Source organism: Ailuropoda melanoleuca, chromosome 17 (assembly GCF_002007445.2).
Source record: "Ailuropoda melanoleuca isolate Jingjing chromosome 17, ASM200744v2, whole genome shotgun sequence".
Taxonomy (NCBI): domain Eukaryota; kingdom Metazoa; phylum Chordata; class Mammalia; order Carnivora; family Ursidae; genus Ailuropoda; species Ailuropoda melanoleuca.
The window spans coordinates 41,429,410-41,456,062 of NC_048234.1; the positions used below are offsets into that span (position 1 = coordinate 41,429,410).

General features: G+C 40.9%; 1 protein-coding gene and 1 non-coding gene across 4 annotated transcripts in view; both read right to left on the reverse strand.

The window, feature by feature from the left end:
* HSD17B3 (hydroxysteroid 17-beta dehydrogenase 3) overlaps positions 1-26,017 on the reverse strand; it is a 47,053-nt gene extending 21,036 nt beyond the window's left edge. For all 3 annotated transcript variants that reach the window (XM_019810141.1, XM_002929459.4, XM_019810140.1), the window contains exons 1-3: positions 25,835-26,017; positions 22,378-22,424; positions 846-921 (exon numbers count right to left, since the gene is read on the reverse strand). In XM_019810141.1, the coding sequence (XP_019665700.1) occupies positions 846-921; positions 22,378-22,424; positions 25,835-25,988 (277 nt within the window). In that variant the 5' untranslated portion in view covers positions 25,989-26,017. The remainder of the gene's footprint in view (positions 1-845; positions 922-22,377; positions 22,425-25,834) is intronic.
* LOC117797038 lies at positions 2,006-2,111 on the reverse strand. Its single transcript, XR_004621851.1, has one exon. It is a non-coding gene; the product is annotated as a U6 spliceosomal RNA (small nuclear RNA).
* Positions 26,018-26,653: the final 636 nt, after the last annotated feature.

The following is a 26,653-nucleotide window of genomic DNA, read 5'->3' on the forward strand; positions in this document are numbered from 1 at the left end:
AAGAATGTCCTAGTCCTGGTCAGAGTGCTTTTGATATGCAGACACGGAACAAAAGCAGAATTCATTAGTTGAAGGGCACTGAGCCTCCACTGGGCCTCCAGCCCCGTACCTCCCTCATCTGTCTCCCATTCCAAATCTCCCTCAGGGACACAACACCATTTCCTGATAGCCTGTCCCAGTCTTCACAAGTCTTCATAACTGAAGACTCATTCCTTTGAGTTAAGGACATTACGAATTGCTAAATTAATAATTAATTATTAAAATAAATTACCCAAAGAGGGATATGATTATTATTAACTAAGAACACTTCACAGTGAGTCATAATAATAAAACATTGTAACGTGAATGCTGCCTCATAGAGTTGTACGGTGTACAACCTTCACAACCATACGTGGCAGCCCTGGATCAAATCTTTTTTTAAAAAATCTGACGACCACCAGTAAGCATCACCCCTCACCTTCCTGCAAGGAACAGGGCATAGACATAGGGAAATGAAGTCCCAAACAGATCCTGTTTTTGAAGGGAGCAGCAGAAGAAACAGGGTGGCTGGGACCTGTGGGTGAGCAGAACTAACTCTAGAGATGAAGACACCGGACCAAAGGAGATAGTGGACCTATGTGTGCGCGAGTCTGTTCCTACTTCATCCAGCCCAAGGAATCCCTGCTGAACCAAAGCTGCCTATGTCCTGCACCTAACTTTGTCCAGTGAGCTCCCCACAGAAGGGCCAGTGCCCAGGCTCCAGGAGCAGCCAGCCTTCGGCGCTGATGGAGCCTCCAAGGCAGGACAGAAGCAGACTTGGTTGGTGGGCTCCACAAACATCTCCTTGGTTTCTCGGGGTCACTCACCAATCTCTGCGGCCGTGGCCTGTAGTTTGTTAAGTGTCCGGCTAATGAGCACAATGTTGAGTCCTTGTCTTGCTAGCTGGGAGCAAGGGTGGGAAAACCAAAAAAGAGAAAGATGTAAGCAGATAGGGAAGGCTTATTTTAAAGGTGAATTGGAGCATCAGCCCCTTGGCCACAGCGCAGTGGGTTTGCCCCTCCTGGGTTGTGACAAAGGTTTCTGGATCATGAGCAGAACAGCCACACTCGGCCGGGCTCGAGGTGACATAACAATAGTAGTCTACTTTTTGTTCATTATGTGCCAAGAACCATTTATACAGACCCACAATCTGAACGCCTTCTCATCAGAAATGTCTGGGCTCAAATGTGTGCTGGAATTCCACACGAAGCAGATAACAAGTCTAGGGCTCCCCCTGTTACAAAGCAGTATTTCTGCAGAAACATTTTTTTTTAAGATTTTATTTATTTATTTATTTATTTATTTATTTGACAGAGAGAGAGACAGCCAGCAAGAGAGGGAACACAGGCAGGGGAAGTGGGAGAGGAAGAAGCAGGCTCCCAGCAGAGGAGCCTGATGTGGGGCTCGATCCCAGAACGCCGAGATCACGCCCTGAGCCGAAGGCAGATGCTTAACCACTGAGCCACCCAGGCTCCCCTGCAGAAACTTTTGAGCTGCTTGCTGTTCACAAGGACCTTCTCAAGGTTCACTTCACTCGGGCATGGTCGTGAGCCTGAGCTCTCTCTGTTCTCTGGCTCCCAGCAGAACAAAAAATAGAATAAAGAACAGAGGGTAAACCGAGGCTTCCCTGAGATCAGGAAGGAGCTCTTTTTCAGAGTGGATGGTGCCTTGATGCAGGGGGCTGAGTGGCAGCGTGCAGGGGAGGCACGCACTAACATGGCACAGGGGAGAGGCAAACTCGCCGTGCCTGTCACGGACAGGCCAAGACTCCTCACACCTGAAACTGTCACAGAGAGAAAAGCTAGAGCTTTCCCTGAAGACCAAAGGAAAAGCCAGCATTCGTTTAAGCCGAGACTGATCTCATGTGAGTTAGTGACCACGGAGCCTGTTAAGTGAAATCTTTCTCTGTGGTTTTAATTAAGTGATTTATACTTTTATTTTTTTAATTGTGATAAAATACATACAGCATAAAATTTGCCGTCTTAACAAATACACGGAATGTTTCATGAATCTGTGTGTCATCCTTGTGCAGAGCCCTACTAATCTTCTCTGTATCGTTCCAGATTTAGAGTATGTCCTGCAGAAGCGAGCACTGTGCCATTGTTGTAATACAGAATTATATATTACAGAAAATACCAAAAAAAAGCTGAATTAAAGACCATAACATGGGATCTTCAATAGCCAACAGGTCAATCTTCAAGCCAATGGTTTCCAAGTCACCCAGGGAGGTGTCAAAGAAAACACTAATCCCCATCCAAACCATCCAAATAAAAATGTCTGGGGTTGAAGCATCAGCATTTACATCTTTTTATATTTTAATTTATTAAATTATACTATGAAATACGCAAGTACAAGCCCATTGTAAAAGATGTCCCCAAACCCCCCCAGTCCTACTTCCTTACCCGCCCCCAGGCTCCTTCAGTTTGGTGTTGACCCTGTTGTCTTTTTCTCTGCATCTACGTGCGTATAGAAGTACACACAGAAATAAACATGTTTTGTGGGATTTCTTTCCTTTCACACTTCATAAATGGCATTGTAAATACTGTGCTTTTACCTTAATGATGTGTCTTATCTCTAAATAGCGTATCTATCTCCCTATCGGTCCAGTTTGAGTCCCTTGATCCTTTTCTATTGCTTCATAGTGTCCCGTAGTTCACTTTTGGGTGAGCACTTCAGTTATTTTCAAGTTTTCCTATTACCGATATTGCTACAATAAACCCCCTTCTATTTAGCTTTTTGTGTATACAAGTGAATTAATTCCTAGAGTAGATAGGCAAGAGGAAGTGGAATTGTTGTATCAAAGGGTGCTCGCTTTTTAAATTTTAACAGTGTTGCCAAATGCCGTTCCTTAAAACTGTCCCACCAAAAATATAACCATAGCTATTTCTTCACACTCAAGCCAATATTTTTTATTAGCAAACTTTTCAACTTTTCCCAACCTAATGGTTTAGAAATTATAGCCCTGTATTGTTTTAATTTGTATTTTTCCAAGTATCAGTGGGGCTGAGCACTTTTTGTATGTTTCTGTGAGTTACCAGTGTAAACATTTTGCCCCTTCTTCTACTGGGTTGTCATTTTCTTAAAAATTTATAGGTGTCTTGTGGTTTTTTAATATATTCTGTGTATTCATTATTTGCCCACTATTTATTTAGCAAGTATTTTCTCCTTTATTTATGGAACCTTGACCATACATTATATGTTAATTTTCATGTTATCAAGTTTGTGGATATTTGGTATGGCTTCTTAAAAATTTCCTTTATGAACTTCCCTAACTCCAAGGATATAAAGATATTTTCCTATAACCCTTCACAGTGTTTTTATCTTTCTTGTTTATTTTTGAGAATAATGTGAGTGTGAAATCACCCAACATTATTTTTTTCAAGGTGGGTGGCAATTTTCTTGACATTTTTCTATTTTTCCATTCCTTCTTGATTTAAAATGCTATCTTAGTCATATGCCAAATTCTTATATGTACATGGGTCTGTTTATGACCTACCTGGTCTGTTTCACTGACTTACCGGCCAATTTCTGTGCCAGTGCCACTTCTGCTTGAATCACAATCTTATAATAGGCTTTGATGTTTGATATGTGGAACAGGAAGTTCCTACGATTTATTGTTCTCTTTCAAAATGTGTTTGTTTTATCTTCTAAGTATAACTTTCCAAATGATAAAATTGTATAACTTTCCAAATGATAAAATTGTCGAGTCAAGTAGTATATAGAAATTAGAGATATATAGGGGAAATAATATCTTATAATCTTATGATCTTTGCAGTAATCAGTTGTCTCATCCATAAATTTGGTATCCATTTAACCCAATGTTATGTGTTCTTCTAAAAACTTTTTAGAAGTTTCTTCCTATAAATCTTGGGCATTTCTTGTTAGTTTGCATTAGTCACATGGCCCCACGTAGTTGGAAGCGAGTCTGGGAATGCCCCTGCTGGGCAGCCACCTCCAGCTACAACTCTCCACCGTGGAAAAAAGAGTAGGGATCTGGGAGGACATATAGATGTTCCTGCCACCAATACCTTACATTAATTTGTTGTCATCATGAATTAAGTTATTATGGAAAGCAAAAGAAACTCTAGAATGAACTACGTAGGTTCAATTCCTGTTTTCCACCACTTAAACTTGTGCGCACAAGTTACTCAAACCAGACGTTCCTCATTAGCAAACCGAAGACACCGATCGACATACTTCATTAAATTGTTCTGAGAATCAAATGAAAAAACACACTAGAAGTGCGTGGTGCACAGCCCGCCACGCAGCAAGCGCCCAACAGCCTCAGCTGTTTGTTCTCTATATTCTACTCTGTTACTCTGTCTGATTAGGACTCTGTGCAGCCATCCAGCTGGATTCTTTTATTCATGGTAATAGCTTCTTCGTCAATGCTTGGCTTTTCATCATAGACAATGATATTCTCTACAAGGTACAGTTTTGTCCCTTCCTCTCCAATATTTGCATATTTTGGGCCTCATTATCTTGGCTAATATCTCCTGCACCCTGTTAAGCAAATATATGGTCTGTCCTCTACCATACTGAGAACACTTATACAATGTTTCTCAATACAAAGTATGAGGTTTCCTGTTATTTCTGAAAGTTATTTTTTATCAATTTGGGAACATTTTCATCTATTCCTTTTTGCCAAATCACTTCTTTTTTAAATGGCTGGATTCAGTTTGCTAATACATAACTTGGATCCCAATTCTCTTATGCTATCTTTGTCCCATTTTGATAACAGAGTCATGCTAATCTGTCTACACAATTCCTGAAACCTGTAGGGTCACCTACTTGTCCCAGCATTTTTCCAATTTTAAAACTCAAAGTCCCACATCCCAGGTTCTGCCCTAGTCCCAGGCGAATCAAACTGGTTGGTCATCCTAGAAAAGTTTCGGGATTTCTCTTCTTATTCCTGGAAGGTTTAGTAATATTTACTTGTGAAAATATCTGGGTTTCTTATTTAGGTAGAGCTATTCATAACTGCCTCTTGCACCTCATGCATGACTTGAGCCAACTTTACTCATTATGTTTCCATAGGAAAGTCATGTCTTTCATCTACAGTTTCAATTTATTAACACAAAGATTTAAATAGTCTTTTATTCCTTTCTTTTTTCTTCTTCCTCTACTTTTTAAAAAAAAAATCTCCTTGACTGTAGCTAGGATCCTAATGTTGTTCCTTTTCTTTCTTTTTTTCTCTTTTCTTGAGTTTTTCAAAGATTTCTTCCCTTTTCTGTTGTTTTTTTTTTTTAAGCAGCTTTGAATGAGCAGTAAATTTATGATGATTCTGTCACCCATTTTTGTTCTTCTCTTTATTAATTTCCTCCTTCTGTCTCTTTTGGATTTATTTTGTTGTTCCCTTTCTCGAATTTCTTGAAAGCTAAGACTACTTACAGTCTTCCTTAGTTTCTAAAACAGGAATTTAAAGCCAAAAATCTTCATCGACATAGCACTTAGACCATAAATCACAGGAGTGCTCATTTTTATTTTTTCTCTAATATTGGAGCAATGCCAAAGTATAATTTTTTAATATAGATGAGAGGATGGATATCATTCTCTAAAATCACTTTTAATTCTATTGCATGGTAGTCAGTAAACATAATGGTATTTTTTTTGCTATTTGTAACTTATCACAATTTTCTTTGTGGCACAATAAGTAGACTTTTATGAACGTTCCACGCATACCCTTAAGGAATGTGTGTTTGCTTTTCGTTGGCTAGGTTTTATATATTTTTGTCTCTTAAATTAAAGTTGAGGTTTACCAAATGGCTTACCAAGTATTGGTTAAACTGGTATGAGAGGGTATTCAAATTCCTTATAAACTTGATGTTAAATTACAAGTTTCAACAGAAGTCCAAAGACCCAATAGAAATCAGATCACAAAGGGATTTCAATAGAGAAACAAAAAAATATATATTCAAAATAAATCTAAGAACCAATAATGTGTGGCGCCTGGGTGGCACAGCAGTTGAGCGTCTGCCTTCGGCTCAGGGCGTGATCCCGGCGTTATGGGATCGAGCCCCACATCAGGCTCCTCTGCTGGGAGCCTGCTCCTTCCTCTCCCACTCCCCCTGCTTGTGTTCCCTCTCTCTCTGGCTGTCTCTATCTCTGTCGAATAAATAAATAAAATCTTTAAAAAAAAAAAAAGAACCAATAATGTGATTCTTGAGCCCATCCCCAGGTCACCCCTCACTCATATAAAAAAAAAATATGACAAGATAAAGAGCCTGGCAATTAAGAGAGTTTCATGAAGAGGATTTCTGTGTTTCTGTCTGCTGCAAGCTGTGCCTCCCGTCCCCAAGGCCAGGGTGAGGGAGGAGCATTACTTATCTCTTGCCTCAAGTCAAGGGAGTGGGATACCATCCCTCTCATTTCATGTTGTATATGCTTTCTTGTTTATCGCTCCCCACCTTTGTTTTTGCCTGAATCAGTTAATCAGCAAAGCTGTGGTCACAAGGTAATCCTGAAATCTCAGCCGTTTACCATAACAAAGGTTTATCTCTTACTCATTATGCTCAAACTGTAGACCCGTCAGACAAATGCTCCCCCAAATCTACAGAGCAAGGTCATGGCTTCTCGGTGCTCTGACATTGGAGCTTTTTGCTGCTGTGGGCTAGGCCACCCTTCAGACTTGTTTTTTTCCAGGACCACATAATGGGAGAGAACCTGTGTGAGGTGAAATTCTATGCAAAATGTCCACCCCAAGGCAAACAGACCTCAGCAGAACCAGAGCTGGGGGAAGAATTCAGGGCTGAGGAGGTCAGGGTTCAAGATGAGAGCCCATTCACCAGAGCCATGTGAGAGGAGCTCACTGGGGTAGAGAACCCAGGAAAGTGCCCCAGAGGGAGCGTGAGCGTCAAACCATTTCCAAGCCCAGACAGCCAGTCTCCCTCTCATGATAATACCAGGCATATCCTTCCTTCTCTCCGCCCACCCACTCCAAACTCCTGCTCCCCACCCCAGGCAGGCGCAGACACTTCAGTGGGCAACCAGGAAAGAGAAACAGACCATAGCACTATATCACGCCCCATGAGTGTGGTCTCCAAAGCAGGTCCCAGCTGCAGGAAGGGAGAAGACTGAACTTCAGTTCATGATCAGCATCTTGATTATTGCAGGTGATTGGACACTGGAACTGTGGAACTGAAATCTGTTTGCATCTGGAAGTGACCAGAAGACCTCATTTTATCTAAGAGGGATCCGTGAAGTAACAGGACCAGAGGCAGAGAAAGAACCAGAGCTGTGGAACTCTAGCTTCAAAGAGACAAAAGGATCATGGAACACTACCACAAAAACTAAGGATATACTGTATGGTGACTAACATAACATAATAAAAAATTATTTTAAAAAAATTAATTAATTAAAAACAAAGAGACAAAGGGAAACTGTGATCATGAGTGTGCCCTATGAGTCCTGCCAAGACCACCTATCTAAAAAACTGGTCACACTGTATATTTCTGTTTCTGAAAGAGTCATGGAACTCTCCCACAATGGTTGCCAATTCATCAAATGCTTCTATTCCAATCAGTTTCTACTTACAATATTTTGAAGTTATTATTGTCAGAAATAGGATCGGCTCAATATGAATAATATGAAACTTATCAATATGAATATTTATCTTATAATCTTGAATTTTATTTTGTCTAATACCGATATTGCTCCCACTCCTTTCCTTTCTTTTTGCATTTTCCTAAGATATGTTTTTTTCCATCCCTTTACCTTCAACCTTCCTATATTTAACATTGGATTTTTTTTTTTAAGCTCTTTCTGAGTATCTGTTATTTATCAAGAAATATAACCAGGCACATTTACTGATACTGCAAAATTTACCACCTGGCTCTGGCTATCTTGTTTTAGTTTTCCTGTTCACTGTGTTTCCTTTGTAACTGTTCTCACTTTGTAGTAAGCGAGACAAGATAGGCAAAGCTGGAGTGAAAAAATAGACCCAGACATCAGCGGCATAATGCAGGAGAGGTTTGCTTTTCCTCATACCATGCTTTCTGCAGAGAACCCGACAGTCCGGCCAGACCCCTCCATGAAATGACTCAGGGATCCAGGCTTTGTCCAGGGTTCAAACTGAAATGACGGAAGCAAAGGACCTAGGTGCAAAATTTAAAGAGGGTCTCACACTCAGGTTCATGGTCACCACACATGTCTCACCTCAGTCCCAGCCCTAACTTTTCTATCCACTGGCTCCACTGTCTCAACACAAGGCCTCCACGGCTTTGCCTAATATTGGGCAATTGAGAACTGAACTTGATTGTACTATAGCAAAGACAAATTCATATCTTTTTGAAAAATAACTTACAAAAACAAGAACAGCGGTTTTTTTCCCCAAACTAAATACAGAAAGACCTCTTCTGTATCTGGATTAGTGAAGCATTTCCATAAATGAAAAAATGTTCACAAAACAGTAAACATTTCATAAAAATTCTTACAAGCAAAAGAATACACAACAAACATATTAGCAAGGTTGCAGGTGGGAGGAAGAGAAATGGGAGATGATAACGAAAAAAAAGAAATTGAGAGAGGAGCCTTGTATGGATCCATGATAGCAACTCAATCTTCCGTGTCTCTGATTAACAAATAAGAAAGAGCCTACCTCCGGTTTTTGTTTGTTTTTTCATTTGTTTTGCTATTTAAATTCCACATATAAGTAAAATCATATGGCATCTGGTTTTTGGTTTTTTGTTGTTTTTTTTTTTACCGTCTGGCTTATTTCACTTAGCATAAAACCCTCTAGGTCCATCCATGTTGTTGAGAATGGCAAGATTTCATTCTTTTTTTACAACTGAGTAACATTCCTTTGTGTATACATACCGTATCTTCTTTATCCATTCATCCCTCAGTGGACACTTACATTGTTTCCATATCTTAGCTACTATAAATAATGCAGGCAAAGAAGATTAAGAAGTATACGAACTTCCAGTTATAAAATAAGTAAGTCACAGGGATGGAAAGTACAGCATAGGGAATATAGTCAATAATACTGTAATAACTTCTTATGGTGACTGAGGGTAACAACACTTACTGTGGTGAGCACTGAGTAATGTCTAAAATTGTCTAACCATTGTGTCATACACCTGAAGCTAACATAATGTATGTCAACTACACGTCAATTAAATATATATATATTATATATATATATATATATATATATATATAATTCTACTGTAGAAAAAAATAAAAAAGAGAAAGAAGAAGAATAAAAAGAGAGTGGGGTGAGGAACAGGGAAGGAAAATAGAAAACACTAGAGCACACCTGCCTGGGTAGACCTATGTTTTCATGGAAATAAGGGTAGTAGATGTGTCATCTCCCTACCATTGTTATTATTAAAATTAATATTTTTTTAATTTTTTAATTAATTTAATTTCAATAACCATTAATCATGAATGCTAAGTTTTACAGTAGCCTTGCTACCAAAGTTAATTTTCTTCTGTATAAAATCTTATTTTACAGCTGCCTTTAGCCATTCTAGTTTATTTTTTAGCTAAGGTTACCCCTAACCTTATCAATGAATAAGACTATTTGCACACTTTCTGACAAAGAATTTTATATTTCCATGTTAAATTCTGAAAGAAAACTTCATCCCAAACTTAAATACAGGCAAAATGATGATTGCTTGATTTTTTTTTTTTTTTTTAAGATCACCCTAGAATTTTTTCCAAGAAGTCTTGACCTCATCTGACACTTTGGGGCATGTAACTTTGCTGTTATGGAATTTTCACAGTCCTTAGCCAAAGAAGGTATAGACAGACATCTCACAGCCAGCAAAGTTAGGGACGGAGGACCTGTCAGGACTTAATAGTCTGGCAGAGAAACTAACCCAGAGGTGACACAGTTATTACCCTGTAGAAAGTTAGCCCAGCTGGTACCTAACTTGGCAATATAATCCCACATTCCTTTCCAACCGACTATTCAAATCCTTATTCCTCAAACACCCTGCAGTCAGCAATTTGGGTTCCTACTGGATCCTTACTTACTAAGTTGGATAAAACTTTAACAAGTGCTATCATGTATCTTTGTTTGAGACTTGTGCTCTCACAACACTGAAGATAAAATATTGGTCGATCCTTTGAGTTATTTGGTTAAAGGGCCACAACAGTTGGACTATAACCCTAATATCTACAAGATATCAGAAATGACTGGACTACCATGTTCTAGTAAAGACAAAGAATATCAGAGCAGAGTTTTTAAATCTCACTTTATGATATTTTCAAGAAATATAGCCAAAACATAAGGTCACAGAAAGGTTGAAACTAAAAGGAGAAAACAATTGTATACATAAGGTGAATACCAACCAACAGAAAAAAGGCATAGCTTTATTGATGCCAATCAAAACGGCCACTAAAGCATGTAAGTGTTACTAGAAATAAAGACTAGTAAAAAGTTCAGGTCATCAAAAAGATACAGCAATTCTAACCCTGGATTTCCTAACAAAATAGCCTTAAAAGAGATGCAAGGAGAGCTGAAAAATACACCATCAGAATAGAGGGTTTTCATTTCCCTTTTTGGTAACTGTTGGATGATACACATGAACATTTGGTAAGGATATAGGCTACTGAATCCACATAAATTATACACTAAATCTAACAGGCATGTATATGCACTGAACAATTGCAGGTACCATTCTTTTGAAACTTGAGTCTTTAAAAAAAAAACTAATGAAACTGGGAAATTTCTATTTTCTTAATGAAGGCACAAATAAACCATAAACAACATTAGGAATGAAAAGGTGGGAATAATTAGAGATTCAGCTGAGATTTAAAATACAGAAAAGGGGTTTCGAGAGGAAACAACACAATAGTTAATTTTGCTACCTCCTGAAATTCCATTAAATGGGAGGCAACTTTTTTCAAGACAAACATAAACCCACAGGGACATAAGAGCCAAGAGCAATCCCGAATTTTTTGTTCCTAGGAAGCAGATGGGTAGCAGCCCAAGCCTTACACCAGCCATGGGGTAAGCTGAGGACTGAGAAAATTTATACCATTAAAATCCTCAAAAGTCTCAGACAGTATCAGCACCAAACCTGGGGTGAAGGGGGAGTTAAACGGGGGAGACAGGGGTCTTCTCTGAGACCAAGGGGTTGCACAAACTATGGCCCTGCCAGTTCTGACTCCAAAAAGATAGCAGCCAGGCCTCGGCCACGCGGGCGGGAGGTTAGCTCTTCTCTGGGGAATCTTACCCACATCAAGACACTGGCCTGGGGGCTCCCGAGCCAATCACACTCAGCTCTAGGACCCACCCCATGCTCAGTCCAGGCAGAGTCCTCAGGCCCTCCATCCAGCTCTCAAACCCAGACAGACCAAGGATTACCTGTGGGAAGCTGCTAACATGAAAGACAGAGGGCCAAACCGGAAAAAAAAAAGCAACTTGGAAGGAGAAGAGAGTTTTTTGAAAGCAGAAAAAAAAATCTATATATCCCAGAGGGATAAGAGAAGCTGTTACTCTGTACAAAGAACACGCTGCACTACAAAGGTGTAAACAGAACACAAAAGAGCTCTCAGAAATGGAAACAATTTTCAATTTCTAAAAAAAAATTTTCATTCTTAAGTTTTTAGAAATTTGAAATTTCCGGGCACCTGGGTGGCTCAGTCGTTAAGCGTCTGCCTTCTGCTCAGGGCATGATCCCTGCATTCTGGGATGGAGCCCTGCATCAGGCTCCTCTGCTGGGAGCCTGCCTCTTCCTTTCCCATTCCCCCTGCTGTGTTCCCTCTCTCTCTGGCTGTCTCTCTGTCAAATAAATAAATAAAATCTTTAAAAAATAAAAATAAAAGAAATTTGAAATTTCAAAAACAAATAGCAAAAAGTGAAACGTTCAATAAAATGGAGGATAAAATTAATGAAATCCTTTTGAAGAAAGGAAAGCAGAGACAAAATGGAAATTATGAGAAAAAAAGAGACAAATAAAGGATGATTCCAGGATCTGAATAATAGGAGTTCCAGAAAAAAACACAATTGGCATCTGAGTAATTGGAATTCCAGAAAGTAGAGAGAAAGTGGGGAGAGAGTAAACGCTCTGGTGCAACTTGTTTTACGGGGTGACCTGGCTGTGTCCCCCACCACCTAACCTCTCGATATTTCTGCTCATTTTCTGAACATTCTCAGTTATTTTGTGAACCAAATGACAACCTTGGACTAAATCCTTTCCTGCTTTCGTTTTTTGTACATAGGAAGAGAATGCTACAAAAAATTATGCCAATAAATTTTAAAACTTAGGTGAAATGAATATATTTCGAGAAAAATATAAATTTCCAAAACTTATTCAAGAAAAAATTAAAAATTCAAATAGTTCTATAACCACTTAAAATAATAACAATAATAGTAAGGTGATGTTGATAATGGTATAAATGAGTAGTTTAAATTGTCCCACAAAGAAAACTCCAGTGACAGATGGTTTTACAGATAAGTTCTATCAAATATTAAAAAAAAAAAGCATCGTGCCTAAATTGCACAATCTTTTTCAAACATTAGAAAAAGGTAAAATTCCCCCATTCAGTTTACGAGGTCAATATAACTTTAACACCAAAACTTTGGAAGCTAGTTGGCATTATCTAGTAATGTTGACAATGCATAATCTACAAGCCAGCAATTCTGCCCTGGGGCATGTTCTCAACTCTTGCACAAGACCTTCAGGAGGACATGGACAAAGTGTTCATACCAGCACAAATAGAAGCCACCAGGATGTCTGTCACTAAAGCAAAGGATAACTAAATTGGGATACACATATGTCATGGAATAGTATACAGTACTGAAAATGAATGAACTGTGTTCTATACACATCAGCATGGATGAATTTCAAAAGCATAATATTGACCAATAAGAAACATTACAGAAGACAAATGAATCAATTTACATTAGGTTCAAAACAAACAATATGTTGTTTAGGGATGCATGCCTGTGTAATATAACTTTTTTTTAAGCCAGAAAATTGTTAACACGATGTTCATGACCTCACTTCTTCATCGGTGGGGTAACAGAGGGGGAACACAAAGGCAGGACATGTGCGACCAGATGGCAGGCTGCAAGGACACTGGGGATGTTCTCATTCTTAAGCTGAGTGGTAAGGAACACATTACTCATTTTATTACTTTTTGTAATCACACTAATGGATTATATACACTCCTGTCTGACAACCTCTGTCTCTCTATCTCAGTCTTGCATGCACGTACACTACGGTGAAGGTGGGATAGTCAAAGCCTGGATTAGAAATTACAGGATTGAGGTCAAGCCACGCAGTAACAAGGCAATGAGTCCAGGGGAGCACAAAACTAATTAAAAGCTGCTATTTTCACTTAAGGCAAAGATGAAAGAGAATAACCTGGGAGGGCAACAGGAGTACTTTACAGAGGAGAGGAATTTAGACATTAGGAAGAAGAATTTCCTTGCTGAAAAGACAAAACACCACCACAAGTTGCCAAGTAAGTGTGTGATGATACTTAAAAATAGGGCAAAGCAGTTATTTTTCTTCAGTTGGTCTGAGGCAGAGCTGGCTAAGGGATTTTAATCCAAGGGCCAACTCTGTGCCGTTACCTATAGCTGCCAGGAGCCCTGATGGGACAAGCCCTCTGCCCCGGTCCGCCACACTGGAGCGGGGAGCAGCTCCCACAGCAGGGCCATCGCACATGCTGGGCAGTGCCACTGAACTGCCCAGAGGTGGAGGAATGAAACCACGCCACCATTAGTCGCACATTTTGCTTCTAGTATTCTCTGGGCATTCACAGTACAGAATACATACAACAGAGAAACAAAAAGTAGATGATGGTTTTTTTGCTGTTTTCTTCTTTACAGCTCTTTTAAACTAAAAAAAATGTACATAAACATCATTAGCCATCAGAGAAAGGCAAATGAAAACCACAATGAGACATCATTACCATCAGAATGGTGATAATAAAAAATAGTGACAACATCAAATGCTGGAGAGCATATGAAGAAAATGGATTACTCATCCCTTGCTGGTGGGAAAGGTAGAGTCACTCTGGGAAATAGGCAGTTTCTTTAAAAAATAAACAAACTAATCATGGAACTATCACACCACCCAGCAATTGTACTCCTGAATGTTTATCCCAGAAAAATAGAAACTTCTCTTCACACAAAAACTTACATATAAATGTTTATAGCAGCTTTATTTGTATTGCCAAAACCTGGAAACAACCTAACCCAGAAGCCCTTTAGTGGGTAACTGGTTAGGCAAACTGGCACGTTCACACCATGGAATACTACTCAGCCACAAAATGGAACAAACTATTGATACAAGAACCCAAGACAGATCTCTAGAGAACTGTGTGTTGAGTCGAAAAAAAAAGTCAATCCAAAAAGGTTTCATAGCATATGATTCCATTTGTATAACATTCTTGAAATAACAAAATTATAGGAATGGGGACCAGATTAGTGGTTGCCTGGGGTTGAGGAAGGAGAGGGACATGTGTGTGGAGTGGGTGGGTGCACTGTGGAGCTCAGGTGGGCCTGAAGCCAACTGGGAAGCCAGAGGGGCTGGCCCTCTTTGGGGTTAGTTGGGCTGCTTTTTGTACCAGCCAGAGCAGTTGCACCTGCTCTTTGGGGAGCCCTGTCTGAGGCCGGGCAGCACTCACTGGGAACCCTGAATGGCTGGAACCCCGGGAAGCAGCAAATTTGATGTCTTTGACCTAAGCCTACATGGTGGTTTGTAATTATTGGGACTTTCTTGTAGCCTCCAGTAATTAGAGGTAGATCAAGGCTATAGTTCTCCTCCCCCACAACCCAGCCAGCAGATGGTGCGTTACAAAACGCAAGCAAGGCTCCAACCAAACCCTGCCACACAGAAACATTTATTAGTAAGCCAGCATCAAAACAGTCACGAACCTGTTCTTACACGTTGGTGGAGTCCCAGCTCTCTGTCCCTTAGGCACTCTGTGAGTGCCTCTCGTGCAGCTCATCCCAGGTAGACACGATAATGCCCCCCTGCTGGAGGCAGGGTGTGGTCAACCCTCTAGTGGGGTCAGGAATCCTCCACAAAGCAGCGGGACAAGGGACTAAATCAACTCAAGGCCAAGGGCCTACTCTGCTGCACTCACAGCTCTGACATTTTTGTTCCTACGAGAGTGGAAGTGACTGTGCAAGATTTCTAGCCAGTCCCCGTATCTTGAAGTGCATTTCTTCAGGAAATTATTTATAACATTTCTTAGGCAAAGGGAAGACCCCTAATGAAAGTCCGGTTAACTGAAGCATAGATGTTGATGAACTCTGATTTAGCATCTTTAAAAATTAACTGAACACTGGATTTAGCCAGGGTCCTGGCTAGAAACAGCACAGCCAGATTGGGTAACTTGAGGAGAGTTTAATGAAAGATGTTTAACCATGTATGGGTACAGTGTGAGGAAACCACAATACCCTAGGGCTAATAACAGCAGAGCCTCTGTCACCTGTGTGCCCCAAAGCGCTGGGGAATGAACAGTTGCCAGAACTAGAGAAGGCAGCTGTGTGGAAAGGGCCACCTGACAGAGCTATACCTGCAGCCAAGGGACACAGCCAGCCCCCTTGACCCGCAGGGAGACAGCTGGAAAAAACCCCACTCTCTCCCCCACCTCTTATCTGTTGCCAGTGTCTCCCACTTGTCAAAGCCAGCTGAAACCAGGGTCCAGCTGAGCCCATGGGGCAAGTCAGCCTCCTGGGGCACAGAGCAGGGTGAGGAAAGGCAGAGAGTAGGTCTGGAGGGGCAAGAAGAAATCCAACACACACCACCTCTGGGTGTTAGCTTTAACTGATAACCAACCACTGCAGAAATGGGGACTAAGACTCACCTGACTTAAACATAAATTTACCTTATGACCCAGCAATTACACTCCTAGGTTTTACCCAAGAAAAAGGGAATTGTATATTCACGCCAAAACTTGCATACGAATGCTCACAGCAGCATCATACAGATGGTCCCTGACTTATGGTGGTTTGACTTAGGATTTATCGACTTCACAATGGCGCAGAAGTGATGCACATTCAGTAGAAACCATACTCTGAGTTTTGAATTTTTTTTAAATTTTTTTTAGATTTTTTATTTATTTATTTGACAGAGATAGAGGGAACACAAGCAGGGGGAGTGGGAGAGGGAGAAGCAGGCTCATAGAGGAGGAGCCCTGACGTGGGGCTCGATCCCATTATGCCGGGATCACGTCCTGAGCCGAAGGCAGACGCTTAACCGCTGCGCCACCCAGGCGCAGGGCTAGTGATATGTGGTACGATCCCCTCACTCGATGCTGAGCCGTCACAGCTCCCGTCAGCCAGCGAGCGTGAGGGTGGAAGACCCATAGCACTGACAACCGTTCTGGACCCACACAGCCGTTCTGTTGCTCACTTTCCGTACAGCATTCCATAAATTACATGAGGTCATCAATTCTGTGTTATAAAACAGGCTTTGAGTTCGGTGATTTTGCCCAACTACATGCTGCTGTAAGTGTTCTGAGCGTGTTAAGGTAGGCTAGGCTGAGCTATGATGATGGGTAGGTTAAGGATGTTAAATGCATTTGCTACTTATGATATTTTCAACTTACAAGGGGTTTATAGGGACGGTTTGGCTGGAACACAGCTATTATTTAAAAGGTTCTAAAAACCACAGAAAATTTCTCAAAGACTATGATGTCGATTTTGAGTGACTCTAGATAAAGCTCCATTATGGCCAGACTGAGCAAAGGGGAAAGGGGAAAGAAGTTTTTCTAAAACAAAAATATTTTCAGGGGCGCCTGGGTGGCACAGCGTTTAAGCGTCTGCCTTCGGCTCAGGGCGTGATCCCGGCGTTATGGGATCGAGCCCCACGTCAGGCTCCTCTGCTGTGAGCCTGCTTCTTCCTCTCCTGCTCCCCCTGCTTGTGTTCCCTCTCTCGCTGGCTGTCTCTATCTCTGTCAAATAAATAAATAAAATCTTTAAAAAAAAAAAAATTTTCAGCTGTGCATGTCTCATGCTTTCCTCTAAAAAAACAACCACCATGCAAAATCAAGCCAAGAAGAGTGAACCCTGAGGTAAACTATGGGCTCTGGGTGGTAAAGAAGTGCGAGTATAAGTTCTTCCATCGTAACAAATGTCACTCTAGTGGGGATGTCAATAGTGTGCGGCTCTACATGTTTGGGGGTAGAGGGGATATGGGAACTCTCTGTACCGTCCGTTCAATTTTGTGGTCAACCTTAAACTGTTTCCAAAAAATTAAGTCTATTTAAATTTTTAAAAATTAATGAAAAATAAAAAGATTAAAACATAAAAAATCAGGACTGTCCCTTTTCAAGACTGATCCTGCCAGTGATATCCCAGAGTTTTCTCTCTTTCCCTATGGAAAACACTCCCCCACACCCACCTCCAAACCCTCATTTTGACCCTTGGAATTTATCAAAATGGTGGTCAAAGAATTAAGCACCTTTGTCTCACAATTCACTTCATCAGCCCCCTAAAGAGAAGATTGTCCATTAAATGGAAAACAATTTGCATTTTCAGCACAAAGGATGCTTACTTCCTGGTGGGCTTCCAGCCTCTCCCGAGTTGTGCCATTCCTCTCAAGAGCCACAGACGTTTTAAAGGTTCTATGTGAAGTGGTCTGGGCCAGAAGGCGCGCGTGGAAAACACTTGTCGGGCTAGCATTGTTCCCTTTGTCCATTTGAGCAGGGCTCAATTGTATTTCTAGAATGTCCGGGCTGACAAGCTCCATACACAGGTTTTGCCTCTTTCTCTTCGGGGAGTTAAGCTACAGAAGTCCTCCCTTTCCCAGAGCCCACTGTGGCACCACCCTTTCCCAGAGCCCACTGTGGCACCACCCTACAGAAGGGCTGCTGCAGAGACGAATGTGCCCTGTTTCCTTCTTTATGTTAGGGCCTGCCTGGGGGAAGGTGCTTGTTGCCGATAATCTGTAACAGGTGGTGGGAATGCCAGGGAAAACAAGGCCTCCTCTGTATGGCAGTGAGTAAAAGAAATCCAGGTGCTAAAGGAACAAAACAGGGTGAAACAGTGGCCTCAGAGGGAGGGAATAGTGGACCCCTCTCCCACTTCCTCCCCTAGCCCATCCCTCACCACAATTGTTTTCCACCTTCTTCCAGGACTACTTGAAATTCCCTTAGCAGGAGGCAAAGCCTCTCTTGCCACACTAAATGTAAATACTAAATGCAAATGCAATGCTAAAATGCAATATAGAATAGGCGTCCAGAAAGATGGAGAAGTACTTTTCCCCATTCCTACCATGATATGCAACTAAATTGTGCAATCTGGACATAATACATAAAGATAAGATGACTCTAAAAGATAGGGAGAAGATGAGTTAGGGGCCTCAAGACCCAAGAAACAGCACAGTGGTGAGTTCCTGGGTTTTCTTTTTGCCTCATATATCCCAGACTTATTGGTGGAAAAGCTGGCAATTCAGAAACACAGACGTAAAAGGTCCCAACAAAAGCCTGCTCTCTCTAACCGAAGGACCAGAAAAGAGGCAGCCTAGCAAGGCAGAAAACTTTAGAAAAGAACTGCTTTACTCCAGGTAAACAGCTCAAACAAACAAACAAAGGAAAACAGTCTTTGGTCCCACCCCACCCCCATCCACAAAGGCTGAGTCAGGAGCTGAGACTTCCACCCTGGTGAGACCCCTGGCCAGGGTGGCATCAAGGAAGGCTGAGTGGGGAGGAAGGGCATTCATCCCAGCCACCCCCTCCCATGTCATCGGACCTGAACTTCTACTCCCACCTAGAAGTGCCAAGGCAACATTTCCCTTCCCTCCCCTCACCCATCACCTGGGATGGTAAAAGAGGAAGACCAGTGGAGAGTTAGGACTTTCACTACCACCCCAGTGGTGGTGAGGCCACCTCCCCCAAGTACCACTGGCAGCCTCATGGGGAGCAATAAGGAGGCACTCTTGCCTCTCCCACCCTGAGTGGTCCAGTAGGGAGCCAGCACTCTCACCCCACCCAACAGTAACAAGGAGGCAGCACCCACTTAATGGAGGCCAAGCAGAAAGCCTGAGCTTCTAACTTACCTGGTAGGAGGGAGCTGCCACCCCCTCCTCCCTCTGCTGAAGCAGTGTTGGTACAGACCCAAAACAGATTTAAATAAGATCCAGAGTCTCATAACAGAAAACTAAAAATGATCACAAATCAAAAGTCACTCAACATACCAAGAACCAGGAAGATTTCAATTTGAGTGAGATAAAAACAATCAATAGATGCCCACATTAAGATAACTCAGATGTTAGAGTTCTTGGACTAGGATTATACTTTTTTAAAGATTTTATTTATATGTCAGAGAGAGAGTGAGAGAGAGCACAAGCAGGGGGAGCAGAGGAAGAGGCAGAGGGAGAAGGAGAAGAATGCTCCCTGCTGATCAGGAAGCCCGATGCAGGACTCGATCCCAGGACCATGGGATCATGATCGGAGCTGAAGGCAGATGCTTAACCAACCGGGCCACCCTAGTGCCTTGGACTAAGATTTTAAAGCAGCCATCATAAGAATGCTTTGATAAGCAATTATGAACATTTTTAAAACAAATGCAAAAAGAGAATGTTTCAGTAAAGAAATATAAGATACAAAGTAGAACCAAATGGAAACTTTAGGGCTGAAAAATAAAATAAATGAAATTAAAAACTCAACAGATGGGCTCAGTAGCAGAATGGAAGGGACCAAGGAAAGAATCAGCAAATTTAAATATAAAACAATAGAAATTATCATTCTAAACAACAGAAAAAAACACAATGAAGAAAATGAACAGCATCTCAGAAACCCATTAGACTATAAGAAAGATCTAACATCCATGGGATTGGAGTCCCAGAAAAAGAGAAGGTGGCTGGGCAGAAAACATATTCAAAGAGTAATGAATGAATTCAAGAAGCTGAGCAAACCTCAAACAAGGTAAACCTAAAGAAATCCACTCCAAGAAACATCATAACTAAACTTCTGAAAAGTAAGGTCAAGGGGAAAAGTCCTGAAAGCAGTGAAAGAGAAACACCTTATGGGGGAAAAAACAATTCAAATTACATCAGACTGATCAGAAACCAGAGAAGCAAGAAGAAAACCACACAACATTTTTCAAGTGCTGAAAGCAAAGGACTGTCGGTGCTAAATCCTATACCCAGCAAAATTATCCTTCAGGAATGAAGGGGAAATCAAGACATTCTCTGAGGAAGGAAAACAAAGAGACCTACCCTAAAAGAATAGCTAAGGGAGTTCTCTAAGCAGAAAGGAAATGACAAAAGAAAGAACCTTGAAACATGAGGGGGAAAGAAAGAATAAAGGAAAGAGTACAAATATGGGCAAGTACAATACATTGTCCCTCTCGAAAAAAGCAGTATATAGGAAAGGAAGAACAGTTGAAACGTCCAGGAATAATAGTGGCTAACCTTGGAGAGCTTACTCTAGGCAAAGCACTTTGCCTGCCTCATTCCATCAAATTCTTACAAAAGCCTCAGTGGGATTACCAGGGCCTCCAGTTTATTGATGTGGGAATTCCGCAGTAAGCATATGAAGCAGGGTTTGAGCACACAGATGTCTGATTGATTCCCGCCCTTGGGCTCTTAACCCTTAGGTCGGTAGGTCTGCAGCATCTCAGACTCTGAACAGCTTTCCTCAGAGAAGCAGTTAGCAAGCAGAGCAGAGCAGACTGTCTGGAAGGCAGAGAGCCTGAATGATGGAGAAGTAGGGAACCCAGAAAGTTGTTTAACACAGACTTAGGAAAGAACAAGAGGAAATGAAGAAAAGGGTTCTACAAGAAAGAACAAAGCAAGAATTTGTTAGAACAGAAACAATTTAGAACTCGGGAGGTATTTTTTGCACTGGTAAAGACACAAAAGCCCAGAAAGGATGGGCAACTTGTCCAAAGTCTCCAGTGAGTTATTGCCAGAGTGAGGACCGGAACCCACAGCTCCTGAACCCCAGGCCATTGCTTTTGGAAACAGTAAAGAAACGAATGGCTAAAAGTTTTCACATCGTCTCCTTTAAGCAGAAAGAAGTGTCCGAGTCTTAAGACATCAAGGGGACCATTAGTAGGTCAGGTCAGCATGAATTTGAGGAAAGAATCTGCAAAATCATGAAGAAAGAACCTGGATTTCAAGGCAATCCAGAGAACTAAGAGGTAAGGCAGTGGAACTTTTGGATGAGGGATTAGGCCCTCTCCAGAAACCTGGTCTAAGGTGGAAAATAGTTATAAAAAGGCGATATAGTTCTAATGCAAATAGCTAGAAAAGCTTTCCTTCTGATTTTTGGGTGACGCAGACACAAAGCTTTGGAAAGTGGTTGCTGAGGTCTCCCCCACCTCCACACTCAAATATGACCACCTGTCTCCTGAGTGTGGGGCAGCACCGTCATCAGAAAGTTGCTGTATACAAATCAGGATAAGAGCGGAGAACTCTTTAGCTCAAAAAAACAGAGTGGAAGCAGAATGTCCATACCAAAGAAATGATCATTGGAGATTAGGGGACAGACCTGAAAGACTGCCTCTGCAGTCTTGCCCCATCCATTTCACTGTCCATTTCACACAAGATGGTTTGACATCTATCATGACGCCAGCCTTTGGGGACAAGAGAATACATGGGTACTGCACTGTCATTGAATGTAGTTTTTGTAATTGAAGTGCTTTTCATTATATTTTTAAACATTATTGATTTTTTTTTCATCCTTTTTTAATTTTGAGGATTCTATGTTTCTGTTGTGTTTTACATGATTCTAGTGGTCAATAGGCATGATGAAGAAATAAAATAATAAGAATTCCAGGAAGCAATATTTCATGAATGAAAATGTGGAATTTCTAAGAATAATAATCATAACAACAATGGCAATATACAAAACTACATATACTCTAAGTGCATTTTTAAAAACTATAACTACCCATATATCTATCTATCTTCAGGTGAACACGAAGCCTGGAAGTCAATACCCAGAGACACTAATTGGATTCCAGGGACTCTCAGCCCTATCATATCCTCTCTTTACATAATATTTTATAATGCCCATTAATCTTCTTGAAATGACAGTTGTAGGTAATATGTCCTGCCTATACAAATAATTTTTTTAAAAATCAATATATAACTTACCTACAATGTTAGGATAAATAAAAGGAAAATAGTTTATAGTTTTAATTGTATTTAAACATATAAACTTTTATGGTATACTTACATTAGAAAATAACATTGCCCCCATAAATTTCTAAAACAACTCCTAAGGAATGATACTGGCACCTCTGAATATCATTGTGTTTTTTAAAAAGATTTCCAGAGACTGAGATTATGATTTCTAAATTTTCTTTTTGTAGAAAATATTTGCCTTCATAAATTCATGTCTATGGCTTTTATAATCAGAAGGTGTTGGGGGTGCCTGTCATGTGATCATGGTGCGTTCAATACAAGGGAAGGGGAAATTCTCAAGAACGCAACTTACCTCAAATGAATAAGCTTTCCCAATCCCATCTCCTGCTCCAGTGATCACTGCAAAAAGCAGAAATGACTTTAAAGAACAGAATTCATCTTTAAAATGCTCTTTCTCACCAGCTACACTGTTTTGCAAGCTTACTGCCTAGGACACAGAATTTCAAAGCAGCACCCTTCTGGCTATACAGCCCTACTCCACTCAGCTCTGGAGCTCCCAGCCCTGACTTCCCTCATCAAATGTTCCAAATGAAGCTGCTTTTTTTTTTTTTTTTTTTTTTGAGGGGTTGGTAAGGCTGTGAAAGATAGCCTCCAAAATGAAACAAAGAACCCCAGCCAGGTAACATTTCATTAAGACCCCACACAGTGTACCCTATTATCTCTCTACCCACACACCCAACTATCACATAAGGACATTTCAAGTTTCCTCCTAAAAGTCGAGTGTTTCCCTCTTCCCATGCCACCCTCACAGGTCAGTAGCACTCCAAGTCCACGGGAGATAAGGAGCTTAACAAAGAGAAAAACACAGAAATGCCAAAAGGGGATACAGTGGCATCAAGGGACCTGAAGAATCTGCAGTCAGTGTATCTACTGATTGACATGTAACAATCAGATTGACCCAGTCCTTTTATATCCAACATTAACACGTATTTTATGACTGAGCTCTAGGGTAAACCTCATTCAAGTGAATGTCACGATTTGAAATTGTACTACAGGGACGCCTGGGTGGCACAGCGGTTAAGCGTCTGCCTTCGGCTCAGGGCGTGATCCCGGCATTCTGGGATCGAGCCCCACATCAGGCTCTTCTGCTGTGAGCCTGCTTCTTCCTCTCCCACTCCCCCTGCTTGTGTTCCCTCTCTCACTGGCTGTCTCTATCTCTGTCGAATAAATAAATGAAATCTTTAAAAAAAAAAAAAGAAAGAAATTGTACTACAGTTCAGTATTTACGCATCTGCAATTTACCTTTGCATAGCAATCAGAGGGTATACTTTCCAAAAGTGTGACTCAAACATACATTTAGCTTACTGGAGAGTACGAGCCAAGCTGTACAAGCTTCCAGAAACACACTGGCAGAGCGCTCTCATGTTCTTTTTTTTTTTTAATATTTTATTTATTTGTTTGTTTGAGAGAGAGAGAGAAAGAGTGCTAGCAGGGGGAGGAACAGAAGGAGAGGGATAAGCAGCCTCCGTGCTGAGTGTGGAGCCCGACTCACTGCTCGATCTCATGACCCTGAGATCCTGGCCTGAGCTGAAATCAAGAGTCAGACGCTTAACCTACTGAACCACCCAAGTGCCCCAGAGTACTCTCATTTTCGTAACTGCTAATAGTTTCACTTGTTCACTTGGGTCCTTTTAGGTAAATCCATGCATATTGCCTGTTCCTCTTGGTACAGGTGCTAAGCTCAAGGTTATCTTCTGTCTCACCTTCCCCTCCCTTATGAGAATCTTCAAAATCACCCAATATAGATAGAGTCCATACTATAGTTAAGATAATAACATCAGGGGTGCCTGGGTGGCTCAGTCGTTAAGTGTCTGCCTTCGGCTCAGGACGTGATCCTGGAGTTCTGCGATCGAGCCCCACATTGGGCTCCTCCACTGGGAGCCTGCTTCTTCCTCTCCCACTCCCCCTGCTTGTGTTCCCTCTCTCACTGGCTGTCTCTTGCTCTGTCAAATAAATAAATAAAATCTTTAAAAAAATAAAGATAATAACATCAATAAATGGCTGGTTTTTGTTGAGTGCTTACTTTCTGCCATGTACGGTTTCAAGTGTTTTAGATGCATCTTCTCATTCAATATTCAAAACAAGCTCATAATGCAGGGACCATTGCTTTCCTTAGTTTATATAAGAGGAAGCCGACGGGGAGAAAGTAACTCAATCAAGGTCGCATTGCTAAAAATAATGACAACAGGGTTTGAAACCTGGCTATCTGACTTTGGGACCACAATTCTATAAAGATACGCCAGTGACATAATTTCCTAATCAACCACAGAGCTCTGAGAAGTTGAACGTTTTTGTCTTTAATAATTGGATTTTCTTCTGGCTCCCCACCAGAAATATATGCTCTTCCAGAGATCAACCTATGCTCAGAGACATTTTAATCTTGCTAGTGATAACTCTATTCAATATTGACTCAAAGAATAGGTTAAGATTATGTTTATTTAATGTGAGTCAACAAATACTCTTGTCTCTGGCCCCGTGTGAACTTCTTTGGAGTGTGTGTTTTCGGAAGGGTTTTGCCTTACACTGATGAGCAGCCATCGTACAGAGTTTTAAGAACCACCCCACCCCCTTCCAAGTGTGTGGACATTTGGATCTGTGTGGACCAGGATATTTGGATCCAGAACACTCAAGTTCAAGCTATTTATCAAGTTTTCTGGAGATACTGCCCCAGGATTGAAGGAGTGTTCACAGACACACACACCCACACACACTTTAAATGTAACATGCAACAGTTAAAAACCTATTTTTCATTCCAAGCAATTTTCATATGGCAATTTTTTAAATATCTGCTATAGTTGCCAGCTTTAGCAAGTAAAGATACAGCATGCCCAGCTAAATTTGAATTTCAAGTAAACAAGTAATTTTTTAGTATAAGTATGTCCCACAGAGTATTTGGGATGTCATATACTAAAAAATTATTCCTTATTTATCCAAAAATTCTAATTTAACTCAGTATCCTGTATTTTATCTGGAAGCCCTGTAAGGTTGTTTATAATCTCTCCTATTTAGCCTGGCATGGTACTTTTAAAGCTGTTTAAATTCTTTGTTTTTTTTTTCAATACTGGATTTCTTGGATTTCTTCATGTAACCTTAGCACTTCATTCAAAGAGATGCCGACACCACAGTCTCATGTTTTTCACCTTAAATCTAGTCATCAGGCTGAAATTCTGTGTGGTAGTTCTAGAAGATATAACCCACTGATAGGCAGTGATTAATCTACTTGGGACACAAACCAGACCCAGATTCCATCTAACCATCTTGAACATGTGCTCCTATAGGACTTTGTTACCTTGATTTTGTAATACCCTCATTTCATGAAAGGGTTCAGAGAAATTTTTTTTAAGTAAAGTGAAGTAAAATTATTTGTATTTCGGAATTTTGAAATACCCTTCCACAAAATGGCAGTACCCTGAGCCTTCAAAAATCTGGAGAAAAGGATGCAGAAATTTCTGCAGTACTTATTATTTGTGTCACAAGAAACTCCAAAAAAGAGAAAACCCAACTAATAAGGATGAGAGGACAAGCACAGAGGCAAGAATTGGGTGGCATTCTTCCAGTTAATTCTTCTCATGCCCCGTAGCTTGTCTTTTAGACAATTCCAGTTTTACTCATGCTTTCCAGGCAACTAAATAAAAGTCACCCAAAGGAATTGCATCTTTGCTCTCAAAAGGAAAAGATGCAGTTTATCTTTCAAGATATACATAATAATAAGACATAACGAGAAACAAGAGATGGAAAGCTGTCTTTACCTGCCCATTGTCCCATTGACTTCAAGAAAGACTTTGGCAAAGCTTTCCAGAAGTGCCGGTAAATACATCTGGAGAATCTCACACACTTCACCAGGCACACCAGGCACACCAGCAGCCCTACAAAAATGAAGAACTGTTCCAGAGCCACCCCCATGACTGCACTGGACCAGTTTCAGACATGGCCTGGCCCCTCCACAGACCTCCGAGGGCGTGGCTGCTCTGGAGGCGGGTCAGTCACCCTTTGGAGTCACCAGCTGCATTCCACCCTGTAGAGACATTTAGATTAGAGTAACTTCTTTACACAATCCTCTGATTCACAGGCTATGGAAAAGTATTCTTTCTATTATTTTTACAGTGCCTTTGGGCTTTTGTGACCATGGGGGAGCTGGTAAAGAAGAAAAAGGAGGACATGAAGAAAGATAAAGCCTGGACAAAGAAAAAATGGCTGTGCAGGGTTCTTTCCGTAAATTTGGAAGCTATAAAGGATGCTAAGAAGGATGCAAAATCCTGTAAGTCATGCATTTATTTACTGAACAAATACTTATTGACTGTCTACCAGGTAGCATTGCTGTTCAAGGCTTTGGAAATACTTAATAGTAAATAAGACCATGTCACTGCCTTGGTGAAGATGAGTTTCTAGTAGGGGAGGCAGACAATATGCCAATAAATAAGATAATGTCATGTATCAGTCCCATGAAAAAGTGTTATTGAGTAATCTGTTCAAGTGGCTAGTGGTCAATTACTTTAAAAAATGTGTTCAGGAGGGGAAAAAAATGGTGGAGGAGTAGGGGAAACCTATTTCAACCGGTCCCCTGAATT